The following is a 17344-nucleotide window of genomic DNA, read 5'->3' on the forward strand; positions in this document are numbered from 1 at the left end:
CCGTTGAAACCCAGGTGAATCATTCAGATCTATATCGAGCCGAAAGTTGTGATGAAATTTTGATTTCTCTTTTGCTTCCCCCCCGTTTGAAGGATGAAGGTGATTTACTCGACGGTAACCGACTTGGCGAGGTTACGTGGGAAGTCGACGTTGAGGCCCTCGCCGACAGCCAGCCAGTAGGCGATGAGCTGCAGTGGGATGACATTGAGCAGGCCCTGCAGACAGTCGACGGTGCGGGGGATCTGGATGCGCTCGGTCTCGGAGGCAGGGAACTCCTCGTCGTCAGGGTTGCAGATGACGATAGGACGACCGGCACGGGCAATGACCTGCTGGTAGGCGTTGAGGGACTTGGCGAAGAGGTTGTCTCTGGTCAAGATCATAATAATTGGCAGGTTCTCGTCGACGAGGGCGAGGACACCGTGCTTGAGTTCTCCAGACATGACAGCCTCACAGTGCAAGTAAGAGATTTCCTTGATCTTGAGGGCACCCTCGAGAGCGGTGGCGTGCTGGCTTCCACGGCCGAGCAGGAGGAGAGACTTTTGGTTCTTGAAGAATTTGGCGCACATCTCCTTGATGGGTTCGCTGAGCTTGAGGATCTCGCGGAACTGGTGGAGACGAGTCGAGGCCTCTTGATGATTTCCTCGCGACGTTGCTTCTTGCAGGCACTGTCTTCGCTGAGGGAAGAGGGCGAACATGACATGGCGACGAACTGGGAGGTGTAGGCTTGTTGGAGGCAACACCCGATCTCAGGGGCGGCGTTGATGTGGACACCGCAGTGGGTGAGCAGGGAGATGGAAGAGCCGACGACGTTGACGAAGCCGACGTGAGAGCACCGCGCTCGAGACAGTATCGGAGGGCATTGAGGGAGTCAGCGGTCTCACCGGACTGGGAGACGAAGACGCAGGTGTCGTCACGGGAAGACAGGTGCCTCACGGTCGAGGAAGTCAGAGGCCAGCTCGACGGAGATGGGGATCTCGGTCAGCTCCTCGAAGACACCACGGACGGTCATGCAGGAGTGGTAGCTGGTTTCCGCAGCAATGAAGATGATACGACGGCAACGGCGGATGGTAGAGATGTACTGGCGTAGACAACCGAGGGTGACCTTGCAGTTCTCGGTGTCGAGACGTCCACGCATGGTGTTGACGACGGACTCGGGCTGCTCGGAGATCTCCTTTTGCATGAAGTGGTCGAACTTGCCCTTCATGATCTCCTGGAGCTCGAGCTCGATGGTCTGGATGGCACGGACGTTGGAGGTGCCATCGTTCTTGTTGAGACGGTGGATGTTGAGCTGGCCGTCGTGGATGTGGGCAATGTCATCGTCCTCGAGGTAGAGGACCTTCTTGGTGTGCTCTACGATGGCCGAGGGGTCAGAGGAGAGGAAGAACTCTGCAGGCTGGGGGACACCGTCGTCTGAGAGGAAAGCTCGAGACTGGGAGCGGTGAAGCAGGCTCTTGTCTGGCGGGGCGAGCAAGGTGGTAGCAGACTTCTTGAGGGCAGCGTTCTGGGAGGCAGCCTCAGCGGGCAGAGCGGTGCCCTCTTCGGAGTACTCGACGTCGACAAAGTCGACCTTCATCTTCTTCTCGGTTCGGACACCAATGACCAAGGGGGAACCCTTTCGGGCCGCAATGACCTCGTGGGGGTAGTGGACGGACTTCATGAGCAAGCCAAAGGCGCCCTCGAGCTCCTTGACGACCGCCTTGGCGAGGACGGTGAAGTCGATGTCTGGGTGCAGGTCGTAGAGGTACTTGGCCAGCTTGGCGATGCACTCGGTGTCGGTGTCGGTCTCGAAGCGGAAGCCCTTGGACTCGAGCAGGGCCTTGAGCTCCTTGTAGTTGGTGATGATTCCATTGTGCACGATTGCGAACTCCCAGTTGGGGTCAGACCTGTTCCAGTCAGCATCTTCTCCTTCTTCTTCGTGTGTGAGTGTTTCAACCTACCTATGGGGATGGCAGTTGGTTCTGGGATCCGTGCTGGGCTTCTGGTGGCCCAATCTGGGTGTGAGCGATACCGACGTGAGACTCGAATGTCTTGGAGAGGTCAGGCTTGGAGGTGTCGATGAGCTCCTTGAGCTTGGCCACCTTGCCGACCTTCTGAAGCCAAAGACCTCGTTCTTCTTGTCACCGTCGAACTGCTATGCCGGCGGAGTCGTAGCCACGGTACTCGAGTCTGGAGAGGCCTGTAGTTTTACTGTCAGTCCAGGTCTGTAGCCCCGCTAAAAAAGGGGTCAGGACTCACCATTGATGATGGTCTGGATGATGTATCCACGGTCCTTCTCGACCAGGTAGTTGATGTAGCCAAAGATTCCACTGTCGAGCTGTTGTTAGCTGTGATGTGGATGAAGCTGGGGTGGGCGAGTGGAGGGACCTACCACATGGTGATGAGCGAGCGACGTCAATTGTAGAGAGGGTGAAGTAGAAGCAGAAGCAGAAGACAAGCAGCAGACAGCTATCTCTATATCTATCTCTCTGTCTGTTTGATGAAGATGAAGATGTTGTTTGCTGTTTGCTGTTTGCTGGTTGTTGTTTGTTGTTGGTAGAAGAAGAAGAAGTTGAAGCTGACGAAAGTTGAAGTTGGCGAGGGACGAGGGCGGTGACGGCGCTTGGAGGGGCAGAAAAGTGAGAGAAAGTAGAAGAAGAAGAAGTAGAGATAGACAGTGAGAGACGAGACGAAGATGAAGATGGAGATGAAGATGAAGAGTAGAGAGAAGCTCCTTTTATCTGTTTTACTGGTCACTATCTACTTTGCTTCTTCTTGCTTCTCCCTCGTCCTGCGTGCTATCAGCTTTTTAACCGCTGAGGCTGTGCTGGATCCATCGAGCTAGTCTTTGCTGTCTTCGTCCTCGTCTTCGTCTGGTTTCTGGTTCCTGCTTCTGCTGCTTCGGCTTCTAAGACATCCGGACAGCGCCCCAGGGGGAACAGACATGGATGGCGATGATACACAGACAGGCAGGCATCCAGAGATACAGAGTCAGAGATGGACAGATCATGCAGTCTTTCTCCGTCTGTCTCGGCTGGTCTCTCTCTTCCCCTGCCCTGACTTCTTACCTGCTGCTTGCTTGCCTGCTCTGGCTGCCGTCGTCCTGTCTTCCTCCCATGTCTCACCACGGTGGAGTGGCCGCCGTCAGCCAAGGCGTCGAAAAGACAGAGCGAGAGAGCAGCCAGAGATAAGTAGCTCGTTAGCTGGAGAGATCTATATTTAACGATCTCCAGGGACCCAGGACATGTTGTGCTCTTTGCTTCTTTCGGTGGTCGATGGTTGGCCTATTTTTATCTCTTCTGGTGGCACGCAGTCGTTAGAAGCAGTAGAAGTCGTTAAGGAGGGCAGAAGGAGAGCAGAAGTAAGGGGATACTCCTTTTACTGTCGTCTTCTTCTCCTTCTCCTTTATTGATAGAGAGTCATGTCTGCGGTCAATGGCTATCCGTGGTCCTGTACGAACGCTCTTTAGGCAAGATGGAGATGCTTAAAGGCCTCTTCCGTATCTCATCATCACCGTTTGTCTGTATATATGTATATTCAACGTCTGTCGAGCTATGCTGGTAACTAGAAAGGCGTCTTGATAGTCTCGGTTATGACAGCAGGTCGTCTGGCAGTCTTCCTGTAGCTGAGCTGAGTTCGGAGTAGTCCTCTTCACGTCTTCATCTCTTATATATGTCTGTCTCTTCTATCTCCATCATCTCTCGTGTCTCTCCGTCTCTCGTCTCTCGTCTCCTGTATCTTCTATCTCTCGTCTTCATCGTCGACTTACCTCGTTGACGGTCAGAGGCAGCGGGCGTCAGGTCGTAAGATGGTGCAGCCACGGCCATGTCTCTCCTTATGTCTTCATATCTTCATATCTTCTGTATCATGTCTCTCTTCTCGTCTTCTCATATTCTCATCTTCTCTTCTTCTCGGTCTCTCATCTTCTTGTAATATCATCATCACCGTCGTCTCCGTTCGTGTCTGCTCTCTGTCCACCTTCACTCAACGGCCGTCCACCCAACTCCAGCCTGAACATGAACTTCGCTCTCTCCGTGTCTTCAACTCCATCTTCTCGTCTTCTTCTCTTCTTCCATCATCTCCTTCATCTTCTCCATCGTCTTTATCATCGTCATCGTCGGGTCAAGATTTTCCCTTTTGGCGTCGCGAACGTCAAAAGAAAAAAAAAGAGCCAAAAAAAAAAACCTTCAACCTCCGCAAAAAAATAGAGAAACGAAAAAAAAAAAACCACCAAAACCTCCAGGACAAGGACGAGACGAAGACGAACAGGCAGAAGACAGCAGGACAGCTCGCCAGGCCAATTCGAACAGTCGCAGGTCTCTCTCTTCGTCTCCTTTGTCCGTCTTCCCTTTCTCCCTCGTCTCTGCTGCTCACTCGGACATCCAACCTGCGCCTCGCCACAGACACCGCGTCGATACAGGAGATAGGAAGACAGGAAGACAGACAGCAGAAGAAGAACTAGAAGAAGAAGAAGGAGAACTGCATGGCTCTATGAGAAGGCTGCCGTGCTCAAGGATGGTGCTTGCTCACCCTCGCCCGTCTCTCTCAGGCTCCTAGGCCAGCTTCTCTTCCTCTTCCGCTTCGTCGCCTTCATCTTCGTCCCTTTTCAATCCCATCATGTCACGCGCCTCCGCCGGCTTTGCAGATTTCTTCCCAACGGCGCCCTCAGTCCTGCAGAAGAAGCGCAGCAGCAAGGCCCTGGCCGGCCAGGAGAGCACCAGCAGCAGCAGCAGGCCCAAGAGCAGGTCGGCCGTCTCTGACTTCTTCGCGGAGGAGCAGCATCAGCACGACCAGGACCAGCATGGTGGTGGAGGGGCCTCGTCGACAGCAACCTCCACGGCAGACGCAACACCGACCGCTGAGCAGCCGGAGACAGCTATCACGCCCATAGACTCGTACTACGCGGCTGCGTCTTCGTCGTCTTCTTCTTCTACGGCTGCGGCGGCGGCGTCGACGGCTAATGGCGTGGGCGCTGCGAGGGTAGGCTCTTCAAGCTCCACGGCCACAGAGTCGTCCGCCGCGGCCACCACGCTCAACGGCATGTCCACCACCTACGCCCTCACGCCTCTGACAAACACCGACTCCTCGCCGCCGCGCAAGTCCGGCAGCCCGATGCTCTCTTCGCGGCTCGCGGACTCGGAGCAGTCTACTTCTTCTACGTCTTCTTCTTCCGCCGTTGAGTATGAGAAAAACCACGCCAAGGCCGCCAGTCGGCTCCCTCCTCCTGCAAGGGGCTACAAGCTCCTCTACGACCCGGACCTGGACAAGAAGCCTCCTGCGTCCAAGGACAAGCGCCGGAAACCTCAGTACGCTCCCTTTGGCGAAGGCGAGGCCGCTGACGCCGCTGCTGCTTGCATGGAAACCGAACATAGTCGATCTCTCCCCCCGGCAGACCCCCGGAGAGCCATACCAAACTACACCCGCGGCGCCGCCAGCAAGCAAAAGACAAAGTACAGGCCGGCTCCTTACACACTCAAGCCATGGGCCTACGATCCAGCTACCTCTATAGGGCCCGGTCCGCCCACCCAGATCGTCGTCACCGGCTACGATCCCCTCACCACCGTGGCTCCCATCAGCGCCCTCTTCTCCAGCTTCGGTGACATCGCGGAGATAGACAACAGGACAGATCCCACCACGGGCCGTTTTCTAGGTGTCTGCTCCATTACGTACAAGGACAGCAGGTCTCTGCGCGGTGGCTCCCCGCTTACAGCTGCCCAGTCCGCCCGGAGAGCTTACCTCGAGTGCAAGAAGGAACAGCGCATCGGAACTCGGCGCATCAGAGTAGAGCTCGACCGGAATTCCGCTGCTTGCAACCGTATCGTCGCGAAGCTCATTGCTCTACAAAAACAGGAACAGCTAGCTGTCTTTGAACAACAACAACAACAATTACAGCAGCAGCAGCAACAGCAGCAACAGCAGAATAGTACTGATGCAGCTAGCGGCAAGAAATCCGACAAGTCTGCTGCCATTCCTCCTCCACCTCCACCACCTCTACTACCTACCGGCCCCAAAGCAGATGCCGAACCATCACAGTCAAAGGTAGACAATGTGCCGCCCCCTACAGCTCCCAAGGGACCATCTGGTAAATCCTCCCTACACCCGGCCTTGCAGCTCCAACCGCCAGACGGACCTCGCGCAGCTGCCAAACCGGTGTCTCTGGTCGAACAAACTCCCATCCTGGACCAGATCAAACGAGACCCTTACATCTTCATTGCACACTGCTACGTCCCCGTCCTCAGCACCACCATCACCCATCTAGAACGACGTCTGAAGCTATACGACTGGAAGTCCGTCCGATGCGACAACACAGGATACTATGTCTTGTTCGAAAACTCCCGTCGAGGCGAACTCGAGTGCGAGCGCTGCTTTCGAGGCTGCCATATGACCGCTCTCTTCACCTACGTCATGAACATGGAATGTCAACAGTACGGCAACCCGTCATACGAACGAAGTCCCAGTCCTGAACGAGTCAAGGCCGAACAGCGCGAGAAGTCGGAAAAGGCACGGCTCAAGCGGGAGACGGAGCTGGATGTCGAAGAGGAGAAGCGTCTACGAGCTGAAAATGTTGATCCAACTACGGAAGTCGTTGCCATTGCCATCCGTGAGCTCAGAGATAAGCTTCTGGAAGACATCAAGACTCGAATTGCGGCTCCGGCGCTCTACGACTTTCTCGATCCGGACCGACACCGCGCAAAGAGGCAGAAGCTGGGTATTGCCGATCCGCAGGGAATCAAGAAGCCGGCTTTCTACCTCGATACGGCGCTGGGAGAAAGCACCACGGATTCACGAAACAGTCCCGCACCAGGCAGTGCGCAGTCGAAGAACGTCCTCGCCTTACCGCGCATTAGAAAAGCACGAGACTTTGAACGGAACAATTCAGCCTTTGTCGATGAGCGAAGACGTCGTCCCACCGTTCGCAGAAGGGAATTCAGACCACTCTACCACCGTCTTCAACAGCTTCACGATGAAGACGATTCCGACGATGAGCAGCAGACCTCCTTCACCCGGGATACCGAAGACCAGGAATCTCGACCACTCTCCCGTCTATCCAGCGAGGCAGATAACGACGAGGATGAGAATCTCCGTGGCTCGCTTGTTCCCAGCGTGTCTGGCTTTGGAGACTCCGGTCTCGACTCAGCGGGCATCAAGGACGAGCTGGATGATCTCGACCGTGAGATGCTGGGAGAGCCAGGCGACTACGACCATGTCTCGAAGAAACGGAAACGACTCAGCCTGGAGCTGCTGGAGATGGAGAAGCGGCGGAAGAAAGTGGACGAGTTATTCGGTGTTGATACGTCTCATCTTAGCCAGGAGCCAGACGATGATCTGTCTGTGATCGTGGACTCGCAGGCTCAACCACTCGGTAAAGACAAGAGCAAGAAACCGAAGAAGAAGACCAAGAAACAGCTTCTCGAGGAGAAGAAGGCGCTTAAGCTTGCTGAACTTCAGGCTGCGGCGGATCAGGGTCTGGTTTCAAAGGTTGATGACATCTCACTCGCCGTCACGCCTGTTGAAGGCGAGATTGATATCGAAGGCAAGGAGGAAGAGGAGGAAGAAGAGGAGGAAGACGCATACGTCAAGCCAGAGGTAGAATGGGGATTGTCGACCACGGAACCAAAACCCACGGTCGAAGACGACGAAGGAATCGTCCTCGATCTCGACGGATGGCAGAACCTAGTCAAGGACACAGAAGACCTTCGTTTCCTCCGAGAAGCCCTACAATCAACCTCGCTTTCAAGCATACCCGACACCCCCATCGCCAACATCACAGCCTGGGCCTGGAACCAGAAACAAATCAAGGCCATCAACAGCCACGGCGCCCGAGGTCCCGTCCACTCCGAAATAAAGATAGAAGGCTACTACGTCCCCAACCCGACCGGCTCAGCTCGCACCGACGGCCGCAAACGAATCCTCGAATCCGAAAAATCCAAATACCTCCCTCACCGCATCAAGGTCCAAAAGGCCCGCGAAGAACGCGAAGCCCTAGCCAAAAACGATCCCGCCGCCGCCGACGCAGCAGCCAGAGTCATCGCAACCAAAACCATCTCGAAATCAACCCTTACTTCCTCCCGCTCGAACCGCGTCAACAACCGCCGTCTGGTAGCCGACATCAACGCCCAGAAACAAGCATTGCCCACTCAAAGCGGCGAAGGAGACGTGCTGCGCTTCAACCAGCTTAAGAAGCGCAAGAAGCCTGTCCGGTTCGCTCGTTCGGCAATTCACAATTGGGGTCTATATGCTGAAGAAAACATCACTGCAAACGACATGATTATTGAGTACGTTGGTGAGAAAGTACGACAGCAGGTTGCTGATATGCGTGAACGACGGTATCTCAAGTCCGGCATTGGAAGCAGCTACTTGTTTCGTATTGATGAGAATACCGTCATCGACGCTACGAAGCATGGCGGTATAGCGCGATTCATCAACCATAGCTGCACGCCCAACTGCACGGCGAAAATCATCAAGGTCGACGGAAGTAAACGTATTGTCATTTATGCCCTTAGGGATATCGAGAGAGGTGAGTTTCAACCGTTATCCGTATTCGCAATATGCGTATATTATGTAGAGGGTTACTGACTTGCTATGTAGATGAAGAATTGACATACGACTACAAGTTCGAGCGAGAATGGGATAGCGACGACCGTATCCCTTGTCTCTGCGGCTCGACGGGCTGCAAGGGATTCCTCAATTAAGCCATCTGATGCTGAGACTGGTGTTGATGCTGGTGCTGATGCTGGTGCTGATACCCCTTACTCTCCTTCTGCCTGCGCTCACAAACACCGCACAAATATATGCTGCTGTGCGCCGCCCGCCACAAACCACACAATAACACTCACTGCCACGCCATCCTCTAAGGCTAGATAACTACCTATATCTATAGCCACATAGGAATAATTCAACCATCTTAAAGTAGGGAGGGCGTTTGATTACACTGACTTCCCTTCCCACCTTCTACTCTAACGATTGGCGTTATTCAACCTATACTGCATTTCCTTCTCCATTTCCTTCTCCCCCATGCTTGCCTTGCCTGCCCGCTTGCGCTTGTGCGCTCATAATGCTAAAAACCCACCTTTCTTCAACATGTAATAATTCCCATCCCTTTTACTCTGCTTTCATTCTACTCTTTCTCTGTCTGCTTTTATTACATGTGTATATTAGCTGGATGGTTGCTTTTGCTTGCCTGGTTGGATGGGATAGATATGGGTCTGTTTGCTCTTCCATGTTCTCTTTTATGCCGCTTGTTTTTTTCATCGCTTTATTCATGCTGGGAGCAAATGTATCATGGCGCTGGCCAAGTGTTTGTTTGTTGGTTGGTCAGGGAAGGAAAAGGTTGATAAATAGTTAAAGCAAAGCAGATAAACAAATAAATGATGAGAATTTTATCTTTATTCGGTCGCGGAGTGGTTGTTGGTATTTGTATTCCTTATGCATCGGCGGGTTGGCCGTTGGGAGTATAATCTTAGGCAGTTGTATCGTTGTTGCTATAACTGCCTGGCCTGAACCAGCGTATTCCAGCAGGTCCTGTTATTCCGGGTATATTCATCTAACTCTGTCCATCTATCAAGTCTCAACTCCAACATCATACTATAAACCACTCCGTTAGTAAGGACTCTCACATGGCAATTTAGAGAAATGCAACATACCAAGATGGCTCGGAAGCAAGAAGTTCGCAATCCCTTCTTTTATCTTATACTCATGTCCACAGTTCCCGCACACCAGCTCGCCTTCCACAACATGCGTCTCAAGAAGCAACTTATGCAAATCCCGCAGTAGCTGCTCGTTATTCAACTCCTCGCCTTCAGGCTTCGACTCGCTTATCGATGGGAACCCAAGCTATGCTCAATCAGCGTCCGCACAACGCATAGAGTAACATATAGACGTCTCAGCTTACCTCGCTAGCACTTATTTTAAGAGCCGCCCAGTCCACCCTAGGCAAGATATTTCGGACAAAATCAGGCTGGAAGTCGAGTTCTTCTTCCTCGAGCTCTGCGTTGCGGAAGTGTAGTGGGTATGAAGCGGAGGAGGATTTGCATGCTTTCACGGCGCAGGTGACGAAGTTTGACGTGAGGATTTTCATCTTGGAGATATGTTTTTATTCGTTATAGATAGCTTCTCAGGTCGTGGGTATCGGTTTATTCGTAGTAAGACTTGTTAATATCTTGTTCAAGGTAATTGATTTGCGATCGAGGTGGAATAATTTTTGGCTTCAGTAAAAAAATTGCTTATCGCGGGGAGGAAGACGCTTATCGATAAGAGATCGGCTCCCCTATATTAGGGGTATTATAGTTGGAGTAAGTAGCAATAGTCGTGGAGAAAAGAGTTGAAGGCTCATGTAATTCTATTTGACTATCTACCTCTAATAAAACGCGTTGAGTATCAGGTTTATCATGTAAAAGCCTGTTGCCGTCAATCGCTATTTCAATACAACGTCAATGCAATCCATGTCGTCGATATCATTATCCCCAATCAAAGAATCTGGATCCAACCGGTCTCCATCAAAATAGAGAGAAACAGACTTGTGCTCAGGTATCTCCTTCATCTGCCGGAACTTCTTCAGAATATTGCCAATCTGCGTTGTAGGCCGTACTTTAATCCTGAAATCGTCTAGATCCGGGTTCTTGAGAATAATCCGAACCACATTCTCGTCAGACGGCTCTTGAGCCTTTGGTTGCTCGTCTTCACTTTCCTCCTCCTCGTTGTCTAGTTGGGCAGCGGTCGCTGCTCGACGTCTTTCTTCCAACATTTCTAGTGTCATGGCCTCCATGTGGACGCCGGCATTGCCTTCGTCCATATCAACGGGAGCAGAGTCAAACATCGAGTTGTCGTTGGTGTCGGACTCATTGATACCCAGACTCTTGCAAGTGGTTGCATCAAATAACCGTCTTCCTTTCCAGGTCAGGATTATAGTGTCTGAGGTTTCTTCGTCAAATTTCTGGTGATGACACCATGCCTTTCGTACGTCTCTTAGGTTTTGTGACAACAGCCGACGGACCAGAAGCGACCTGGTATTTTCAATATTGGATGTAATAAGAATATTCACAACGGTGTCCTTTTTCTTTGGCGGGGACTTGGGAGCAACTTTGCGGGCCGCCGAGGGACTTTCTGTAGTCTTCCTTGTGGTACTCTCTTTGCCCTTGGGAGATTTTGAGTTATTCTTCTCACGCATTAAGTTATTACGAGCCCTTTCTCGAGCTCGTCTGACCAGTTCTGCGCATTCCTCGTCAGACTCTTCGTCGTTGTCTCCATCATTGTCTGAGTCGGAATCATCAACTCGTACGACGGCGTTTGGAGGAACACGGGCTGCTGGAGGAGGAGGTGATTCCGAATTAAGATGGATAATAGTGCCTGGAGGTGAGGCCCCTATCAATTGTGACTTCCGTGGACTGTTCCTTCGAGAGCCGGTCTTCCTAGGGCTTGACCGAGCAGAGCGTGGAGTCCGTGGAGTCCGTGGAGGTGTTTTGCTAGTGCTGGTCTCTTCTGGCCTGGGAGAAGCATCCCTTTTAACGGCATCACCCCCGCTTCCAAGCTCCTGGGATGGTGATGTGGCCCTGGCCTGGAGAGCTGAAGGAGCATCGTCTTCATCATCGTTGGAGATGCGCCGTCTCTTGGGCTCACTCGGCGCACAAGCTGTCTCTCGGTCTGCAGTCGTCTCATCATCGCTCTCATCCTCGTCCTGAGTCGTGGCCACAATGTCCGAGTATACCTGGTTGGAGCGCCGAAAAAAGTCCTGCGGCCTAGCTGGAGCCGATGCTTGCGCCCAAGCTGGCTTCTTGAAGAACGATGCCATTTTGCTATCCGATTATTCAGTATGAGTATTTCTTATTTTACTGGTCGTTAGCTGCGTATGTATTTGTGCGTATGTGCAGGAGTGGAAGTGGAATGAGGCTGTGAAGAGCTGCCCTCGAGGCTGACGTCGTCTTTATATAGTTGCGAAGCTCGGTTCCTGTGTTGTTGAATGACGCAGTTGACTAGGTAGCTATTGATAAACTTCCGCCGATTGAATAACGCCGGCAGCCAGAATAGCTATTCAAGCTGGTATTGCCACTGGCCTGTGTTCTTCTGGTATCCAATCTCGCTCTCTCATCGTCTTCTCCTTCGTCTCGTCTTCTTTTCTTCCTTTTTGCTGTGAAACTTCTCGCGTCGCGTTTTCAATTTAACCAAACTCGGTGGTCACGTGAGCATTCTGGTGATGTTGAAGTTGGAAGCCGAAGAAGAAGCAGACAAGAGGTCAAGAGATCAAGACGGTTGTATGAAGTTGCTTTTGCTGATTTACTGAGATAACACTGTTTATTGACTCGCCCTGAGACAATTCCAAGATTATAACTCACACTATTTGACCTGCAATGGAGGCCACTTCGGCTTCTGAGGGCAAAGATCCCTCTGCTTTCCTTGGAGAAATCACCGGCGCTCCAGTCACCGTTAAGCTAAACTCCGGCGTTGTCTACAAAGGTTAGTCGTATTCGACTATTGTTGCAGACTGCATAATCCGATCCCCATCCAAGAATACAGTCTAATTCCTTGGTATAGGCGAGCTACAGTCAGTTGACGGCTACATGAACATCGCCCTGGAGAAGACCGAGGAATACGTGAATGGTAAAATGAGACGGAGCTACGGCGATGCCTTTGTGCGAGGGAACAATGGTATACTCTATCCGTTTTCACCTTGCTGAGGAGACCCCATACTGATGCGGTTGGTAGTACTCTACATTTCAGCGGATTAGAAGCTCTCTTTGCCCATCTAAATACGCTTGCGATGCTATAATGACCCAATCTTAACACCTCTTCCGACCGTTCACCTTCCAATATCTTTTGCAGGCGAAGTCTGGATGGGTTGCAGCATAGACTTTGGGCGTTTAGGGAGTCAACTTGGCTAGAGGGATTGAACGACACTCGCAGTGCTAGGGGCAGTAAGCAACATATGGATATACTCAGAGACTTGAGTTGAAGCAGTCGATGGTACTAGAGGGCTCTCCACGAGCTATCACCTCTGCTATATCTAAACGGCTATAGACCTCTTGTAGAGCTACGTGCATCTGTATCTTCGCCTTTGCAAAGATGAAATCTGTCTTGAAGTAGCGCAAAATATCGTCTTACCAGATAAAACTCCGCAAATGATATTCCAATATTCACTACTTCGCCAGCCTTAATCCGTGGTGAAGGGCTATATAGCTATGCTGGCTCTATATGCGCTGGATAAAATTTTATATCCGGCGTTTTGCCCCTCCCCCACCAGTTATAATAACTCCTTATCAGCTACCGGTTGATTCTCTTCTTCCGCCATCTACAGCTAAGGAAACACCACCTTCGAGCTATTCACTCATAATAAGGGTAGTTATAGAACAGCCTGCGACGGGGTCATCAGCACAGTCAGCCATGTCTCTCCAATCCATCCGGTACAAGCGCGGGATGCTACAGGTCTTGGACCAGCTCCAAGTTCCTCACGTCGAGCGATACATCCCCGTCTCAACAGCAAAGGAAGGATGGCATGTTATAAAAGAGATGCACGTTCGAGGCGCGCCAGCCATCGCCATCGTTGCCGTCCTCTCCCTCTCGATCGAGCTGACGGAGCTGATGGACCACGACAAGCTGTCCGCCGAAGCAGACGAGGTCGAAGCATACATTTTGGAGAAGCTAGATTACTTGGTTACCAGTCGGCCTACGGCAGTGAACCTGAGCGATGCGGCTATCAAGCTGAAGGCGCTGGTACAGACGAGGAAGCAGATCGGGGATCCCAAGGGGAAAGATCTGGCGGAGGCGTATGTCGAGGCTGCGGAGAAGATGCTGATTGACGATGCCATGGATAACCATCGACTGGGAGACTTTGGCGCAGCGTGGATTGTGAATAACACACCTGTAGGCAAAGAGGGGAAGAAGGTCGGTGTCCTGACACACTGCAACACAGGGTACGTTGAACAGTATCAATATCAACCAGAGTGAACCAAAGACAAATGGCACGGCAAAGGCAGGCTAATTGTTTTTATTATCTAGTTCTCTTGCAACCGCCGGGTATGGAACAGCGCTGGGCGTCATCCGCTCTCTCCTTGCGTCAGACAAGCTCGAGCACGCCTACTGCACAGAAACACGACCGTACAACCAAGGCGCTAGACTCACTGCCTTCGAGCTGGTCCACGACAAGATCCCGGCCACTCTAATCACAGATTCCATGGCCGCCTCACTCCTCGCGCAGAAGGGAGCAGGTCTTGCCGCCATCGTTGTGGGAGCCGATCGTGTTGTCGCAAACGGAGACACCGCCAACAAGATCGGAACCTACCAATTGGCTGTCCTGGCCAAATACCATGGCGTCAAGTTCATCGTTGCCGCACCCCGAACTACCATCGACCTTCGCACCAAGGAAGGAGAGGATATCATAATTGAAGAAAGAGCAAAGTCCGAAGTCACCAGAATCACAGGCCCACGTATCAGCGATCTCGGCAAGAATGAGGAGAACATCACCCTTGAGACCGTCAACATCGCTGCTCCTGGAATCGATGTCTGGAACCCCGCCTTTGACGTCACGCCCTATGACCTTATCGATGCCATTGTAACAGAGGTCGGTGTTGCCGAGAAGGACGCAGATGGGCTCTTCCAGCTGGAGAAACTGTTTGGATTCCCATAGTCCATTCTTCACTGCTTATCCCCCTTTCCTTGCTCATCAGATCCGTTCTGCTCCTCTTCCTTCTTCGCCTCCTCCTTCCCCTTATCATCATCTTTGGTTACTTCGTCCCCATCTTCCTTTCCAGCTTCAACAGATCCAAGGAGACGATCTATCTCCTGCTCTATGCGCGTGAGATGGTTCTCGATAGCTTGCGCCGTCTGCTCGCCTCTATATAGACACAAGATATTAGACATGATTCCCGCACCTATAGATATATATAACGCTCCAATAATGCCGTATAATGTTACTTACTTGGCTATGTCTTGAAACGCCTATGATAATAGTGGGAGTTAGCAAAGGCATCACTGTTGAAAGTGCGGGGCCTGTATCAGGCGTCATCGAGGTCGTACCTTCGCTAAGTGCGACTCAGCGCTCTCGTTCTCATTGAATCCGCCCATAGTGTGTTTATATGCTTCTCTTTTTGCCCCAAATCTCTGGTCAAAAGTCTTTCAACAGTTTGGTTGTTTTACTTCGCTTCTGGCTTCTTCGTTAACTTGGAGCCTTCTTGGAGGCGCCAAACGGTCACGTGAATGACCCTGCTCTTCAGCGAACTTCATCTTATTCCGTGATAACCTTGGGACTCTAGGCCGTATTCAAGCCATTGAGATCAAACGATGACCACAAAGTCAGGAGACTTGGTTGGTATTTTGATAAGCTTGCGTAGCCTTGACAACCCCGTAGCCATCCATCCTCCAGGGGGTTTGGGCTAGTTATTCAACAAATCAACGAACAAACATCACACCAAAACCGGACTATTATTCTATTTCCAGAACTGATGTCTTACGCCAATATTTTCAGATGTTGAAACAGGCGTACGCTTGAATAAGCATTTACGGGTTTCCAGTAAGAGAAGTCTAGCGGGTGCTTGTAGGTACATTGGTGCCAACTATGCGGCATCAACATGTTTGGCATGACCGACTGTAGGATTTAAAGGCGAAAGTAAAATTAAAGTAGTTTGAGCCTCTAGTTACATGCGGCCTGGCCTAAAATTGGTCACGTGATATGGTTAAAATTATCGACAAGCCGGTTTAGGTCAGCACATCAATTCTGTAGGATCATACCCATCACCCCTACATATTATCAAAGGTGCCACAATGTTTATTGCCTAATTATCAACTGTACCAGCCCAGCAGATACCCTTGTTACTATTTTGTTATAGAAGAGGGAGCAATGCCACCAAAAGTACCTTCGTTTTGAGGCAGAAAGTAACCTATGCACGGAAGAGGTTCGAATATTTCCATTACTTTTAGGCCTCTATGGAAGCTCCCGTTTTCACCTTTAAAATCGTTATTTTTTAAGGGACTAAGATATGGCCATTAAGTTAACCTGCTTTTATTTTATCAAGCTAGATGGTTGAAAATGTTGCTAGGGGGTCTTTCGGTGCAGCGTTGCCTAGCAATGCGGTTCGCGATAATGTCTGCCGTATTTAACTAACTCGCATGCCCCTGCATCCTGCATCTCTGCCTATAGCTTAGTCCGGACATTCCGAGCTCGGTATTAACAGAGCTGGTCCGAATCCTGATTATAAATGCTTACTGTAGTTTGCTGTAACCAAGGAGCATTCCACACGGCCATATGTATAATACATGATCGCAGAATTATCCAATCGTAGCTCCGGCCGTGAAGGGCCGCTGTGGAGAGCTGGCGGGCTCGGCATGGAGAATGGAGGGGCTGCGAGCTTCGGCAACGTAATATATAAATAAAGGGACGCAGGACGCCATGTAGAAACTCTGGCATCAAGCGGCAATCTATCTCCTTGCAAGTAACAGCTTACAGACAGCATATTTATATACATCTACAGTCACAATGGCTCCCCGTGATATCAAGCCGTTGGTCCTCTACGGCATCTACCCCACAGCCAACCCTGTCAAGGTGGCCATCATCCTCGAGATCCTGAACATCCCTTACGAGCTGAAGGCTACCGACTTCAAACAGTGCAAGGAGCCCGAGTACCTCGCCATAAACCCCAATGGACGCTGCCCTGCCATCCACGACCCAAACACCGGCATCTACCTCTGGGAGTCTGGTGCCATCGTTGAGTATCTGGTTGACGAATACGACAAGGAGAGCACCATCTCTTTCTCCTCGCTGCACGAGAAGTACCACTTGAGACAGTGGCTGCACTTCCAAGTCAGTGGACAGGGCCCATACATCGGCCAATTCTCATGTACGTTCATCATAAGCGCATGATCTTCTTCGGGCAAGATTGACAGGCCAGCTAACCAACCCAATGTTGCTATCAGGGTTCAAATGGTACCATCTCGAGAATTTCCCCTCAGCCATTGACAGATACGCCAAGGAGACCCGTCGTGTCATGGGTGTCGTCGACCTCGGATTGAAGGACAAGGAATGGCTCGTTGGTGGTAAGATGACATACGCCGATATCTGCTTGGTCCCATGGTTCTTCTGGGCAAAGAGAATCGGCGGAGACGAGTGGTTCGATCAGCAGATTTCTGAGCTTCCTAACTTCCAGAAGTGGTGGAGCAAGCTTGTCGAGGTGCCCCAGATCAAGGAGTTCTGCGCTGGCATCGCAAAGTTCGACCCATCATATGTTCCAAAGGATGTCCTGGACAGACTGAACAACAAGACTGCTTAATTTCAATCATGTCGACGGCGAGATAGATATGTCGGTAAAAGTGAGGTTGCCTTATGACCTTGCTTTGAAGCTGATAAGAGCCTAGACACTGGATGTGAATAGAAGTTTAATGTCAA

At 51.4% G+C, this 17344-nt stretch overlaps 8 protein-coding genes across 8 annotated transcripts; 4 read left to right on the plus strand and 4 right to left on the minus strand.

Annotated features, from left to right (window-relative positions):
- Positions 1–104: 104 nt before the first annotated feature.
- On the minus strand, positions 105–2373 carry MGYG_04778 (hypothetical protein; the record flags this gene model as incomplete). The annotated part of the gene is made up of 6 exons (XM_003172139.1): positions 105–745; positions 934–1883; positions 1938–2131; positions 2156–2187; positions 2236–2306; positions 2369–2373. The coding sequence occupies 6 exons, from the start codon at positions 2371–2373 to the stop codon at positions 105–107; spliced, it is 1893 nt and encodes a 630-aa protein (XP_003172187.1).
- A 2220-nt stretch (positions 2374–4593) lies between these two features.
- On the plus strand, positions 4594–8669 carry MGYG_04780 (histone-lysine N-methyltransferase; the record flags this gene model as incomplete). The annotated part of the gene is made up of 2 exons (XM_003172140.1): positions 4594–8494; positions 8566–8669. 2 exons carry the CDS (start codon positions 4594–4596, stop codon positions 8667–8669), a joined length of 4005 nt encoding a protein of 1334 aa, XP_003172188.1.
- An 851-nt stretch (positions 8670–9520) lies between these two features.
- On the minus strand, positions 9521–10054 carry MGYG_04781 (hypothetical protein; the record flags this gene model as incomplete). Its single annotated transcript, XM_003172141.1, has 3 exons — positions 9521–9534; positions 9621–9810; positions 9869–10054. The coding sequence occupies 3 exons, from the start codon at positions 10052–10054 to the stop codon at positions 9521–9523; spliced, it is 390 nt and encodes a 129-aa protein (XP_003172189.1).
- Positions 10055–10390: 336 nt separating this feature from the next.
- Positions 10391–11764, minus strand: MGYG_04782 (hypothetical protein; the record flags this gene model as incomplete). The annotated part of the gene is made up of 1 exon (XM_003172142.1): positions 10391–11764. One exon carries the CDS (start codon positions 11762–11764, stop codon positions 10391–10393), a length of 1374 nt encoding a protein of 457 aa, XP_003172190.1.
- A 556-nt stretch (positions 11765–12320) lies between these two features.
- Positions 12321–12698, plus strand: MGYG_04783 (LSM domain-containing protein; the record flags this gene model as incomplete). The annotated part of the gene is made up of 3 exons (XM_003172143.1): positions 12321–12426; positions 12505–12618; positions 12676–12698. 3 exons carry the CDS (start codon positions 12321–12323, stop codon positions 12696–12698), a joined length of 243 nt encoding a protein of 80 aa, XP_003172191.1.
- Positions 12699–13350: 652 nt separating this feature from the next.
- MGYG_04784 (methylthioribose-1-phosphate isomerase) lies at positions 13351–14593 on the plus strand (the record flags this gene model as incomplete). The annotated part of the gene is made up of 2 exons (XM_003172144.1): positions 13351–13880; positions 13966–14593. 2 exons carry the CDS (start codon positions 13351–13353, stop codon positions 14591–14593), a joined length of 1158 nt encoding a protein of 385 aa, XP_003172192.1.
- Positions 14594–14601: 8 nt separating this feature from the next.
- MGYG_04785 (hypothetical protein) lies at positions 14602–15030 on the minus strand (the record flags this gene model as incomplete). The annotated part of the gene is made up of 3 exons (XM_003172145.1): positions 14602–14800; positions 14885–14904; positions 14983–15030. The coding sequence occupies 3 exons, from the start codon at positions 15028–15030 to the stop codon at positions 14602–14604; spliced, it is 267 nt and encodes an 88-aa protein (XP_003172193.1).
- Positions 15031–16438: 1408 nt separating this feature from the next.
- Positions 16439–17228, plus strand: MGYG_04786 (glutathione S-transferase II; the record flags this gene model as incomplete). The annotated part of the gene is made up of 2 exons (XM_003172146.1): positions 16439–16799; positions 16876–17228. 2 exons carry the CDS (start codon positions 16439–16441, stop codon positions 17226–17228), a joined length of 714 nt encoding a protein of 237 aa, XP_003172194.1.
- Between the last annotated feature and the right edge of the window lie 116 nt (positions 17229–17344).

Source organism: Nannizzia gypsea, genomic scaffold (assembly GCF_000150975.2).
Source record: "Nannizzia gypsea CBS 118893 supercont1.4 genomic scaffold, whole genome shotgun sequence".
NCBI classification, from domain to species: Eukaryota; Fungi; Ascomycota; class Eurotiomycetes; order Onygenales; family Arthrodermataceae; genus Nannizzia; species Nannizzia gypsea.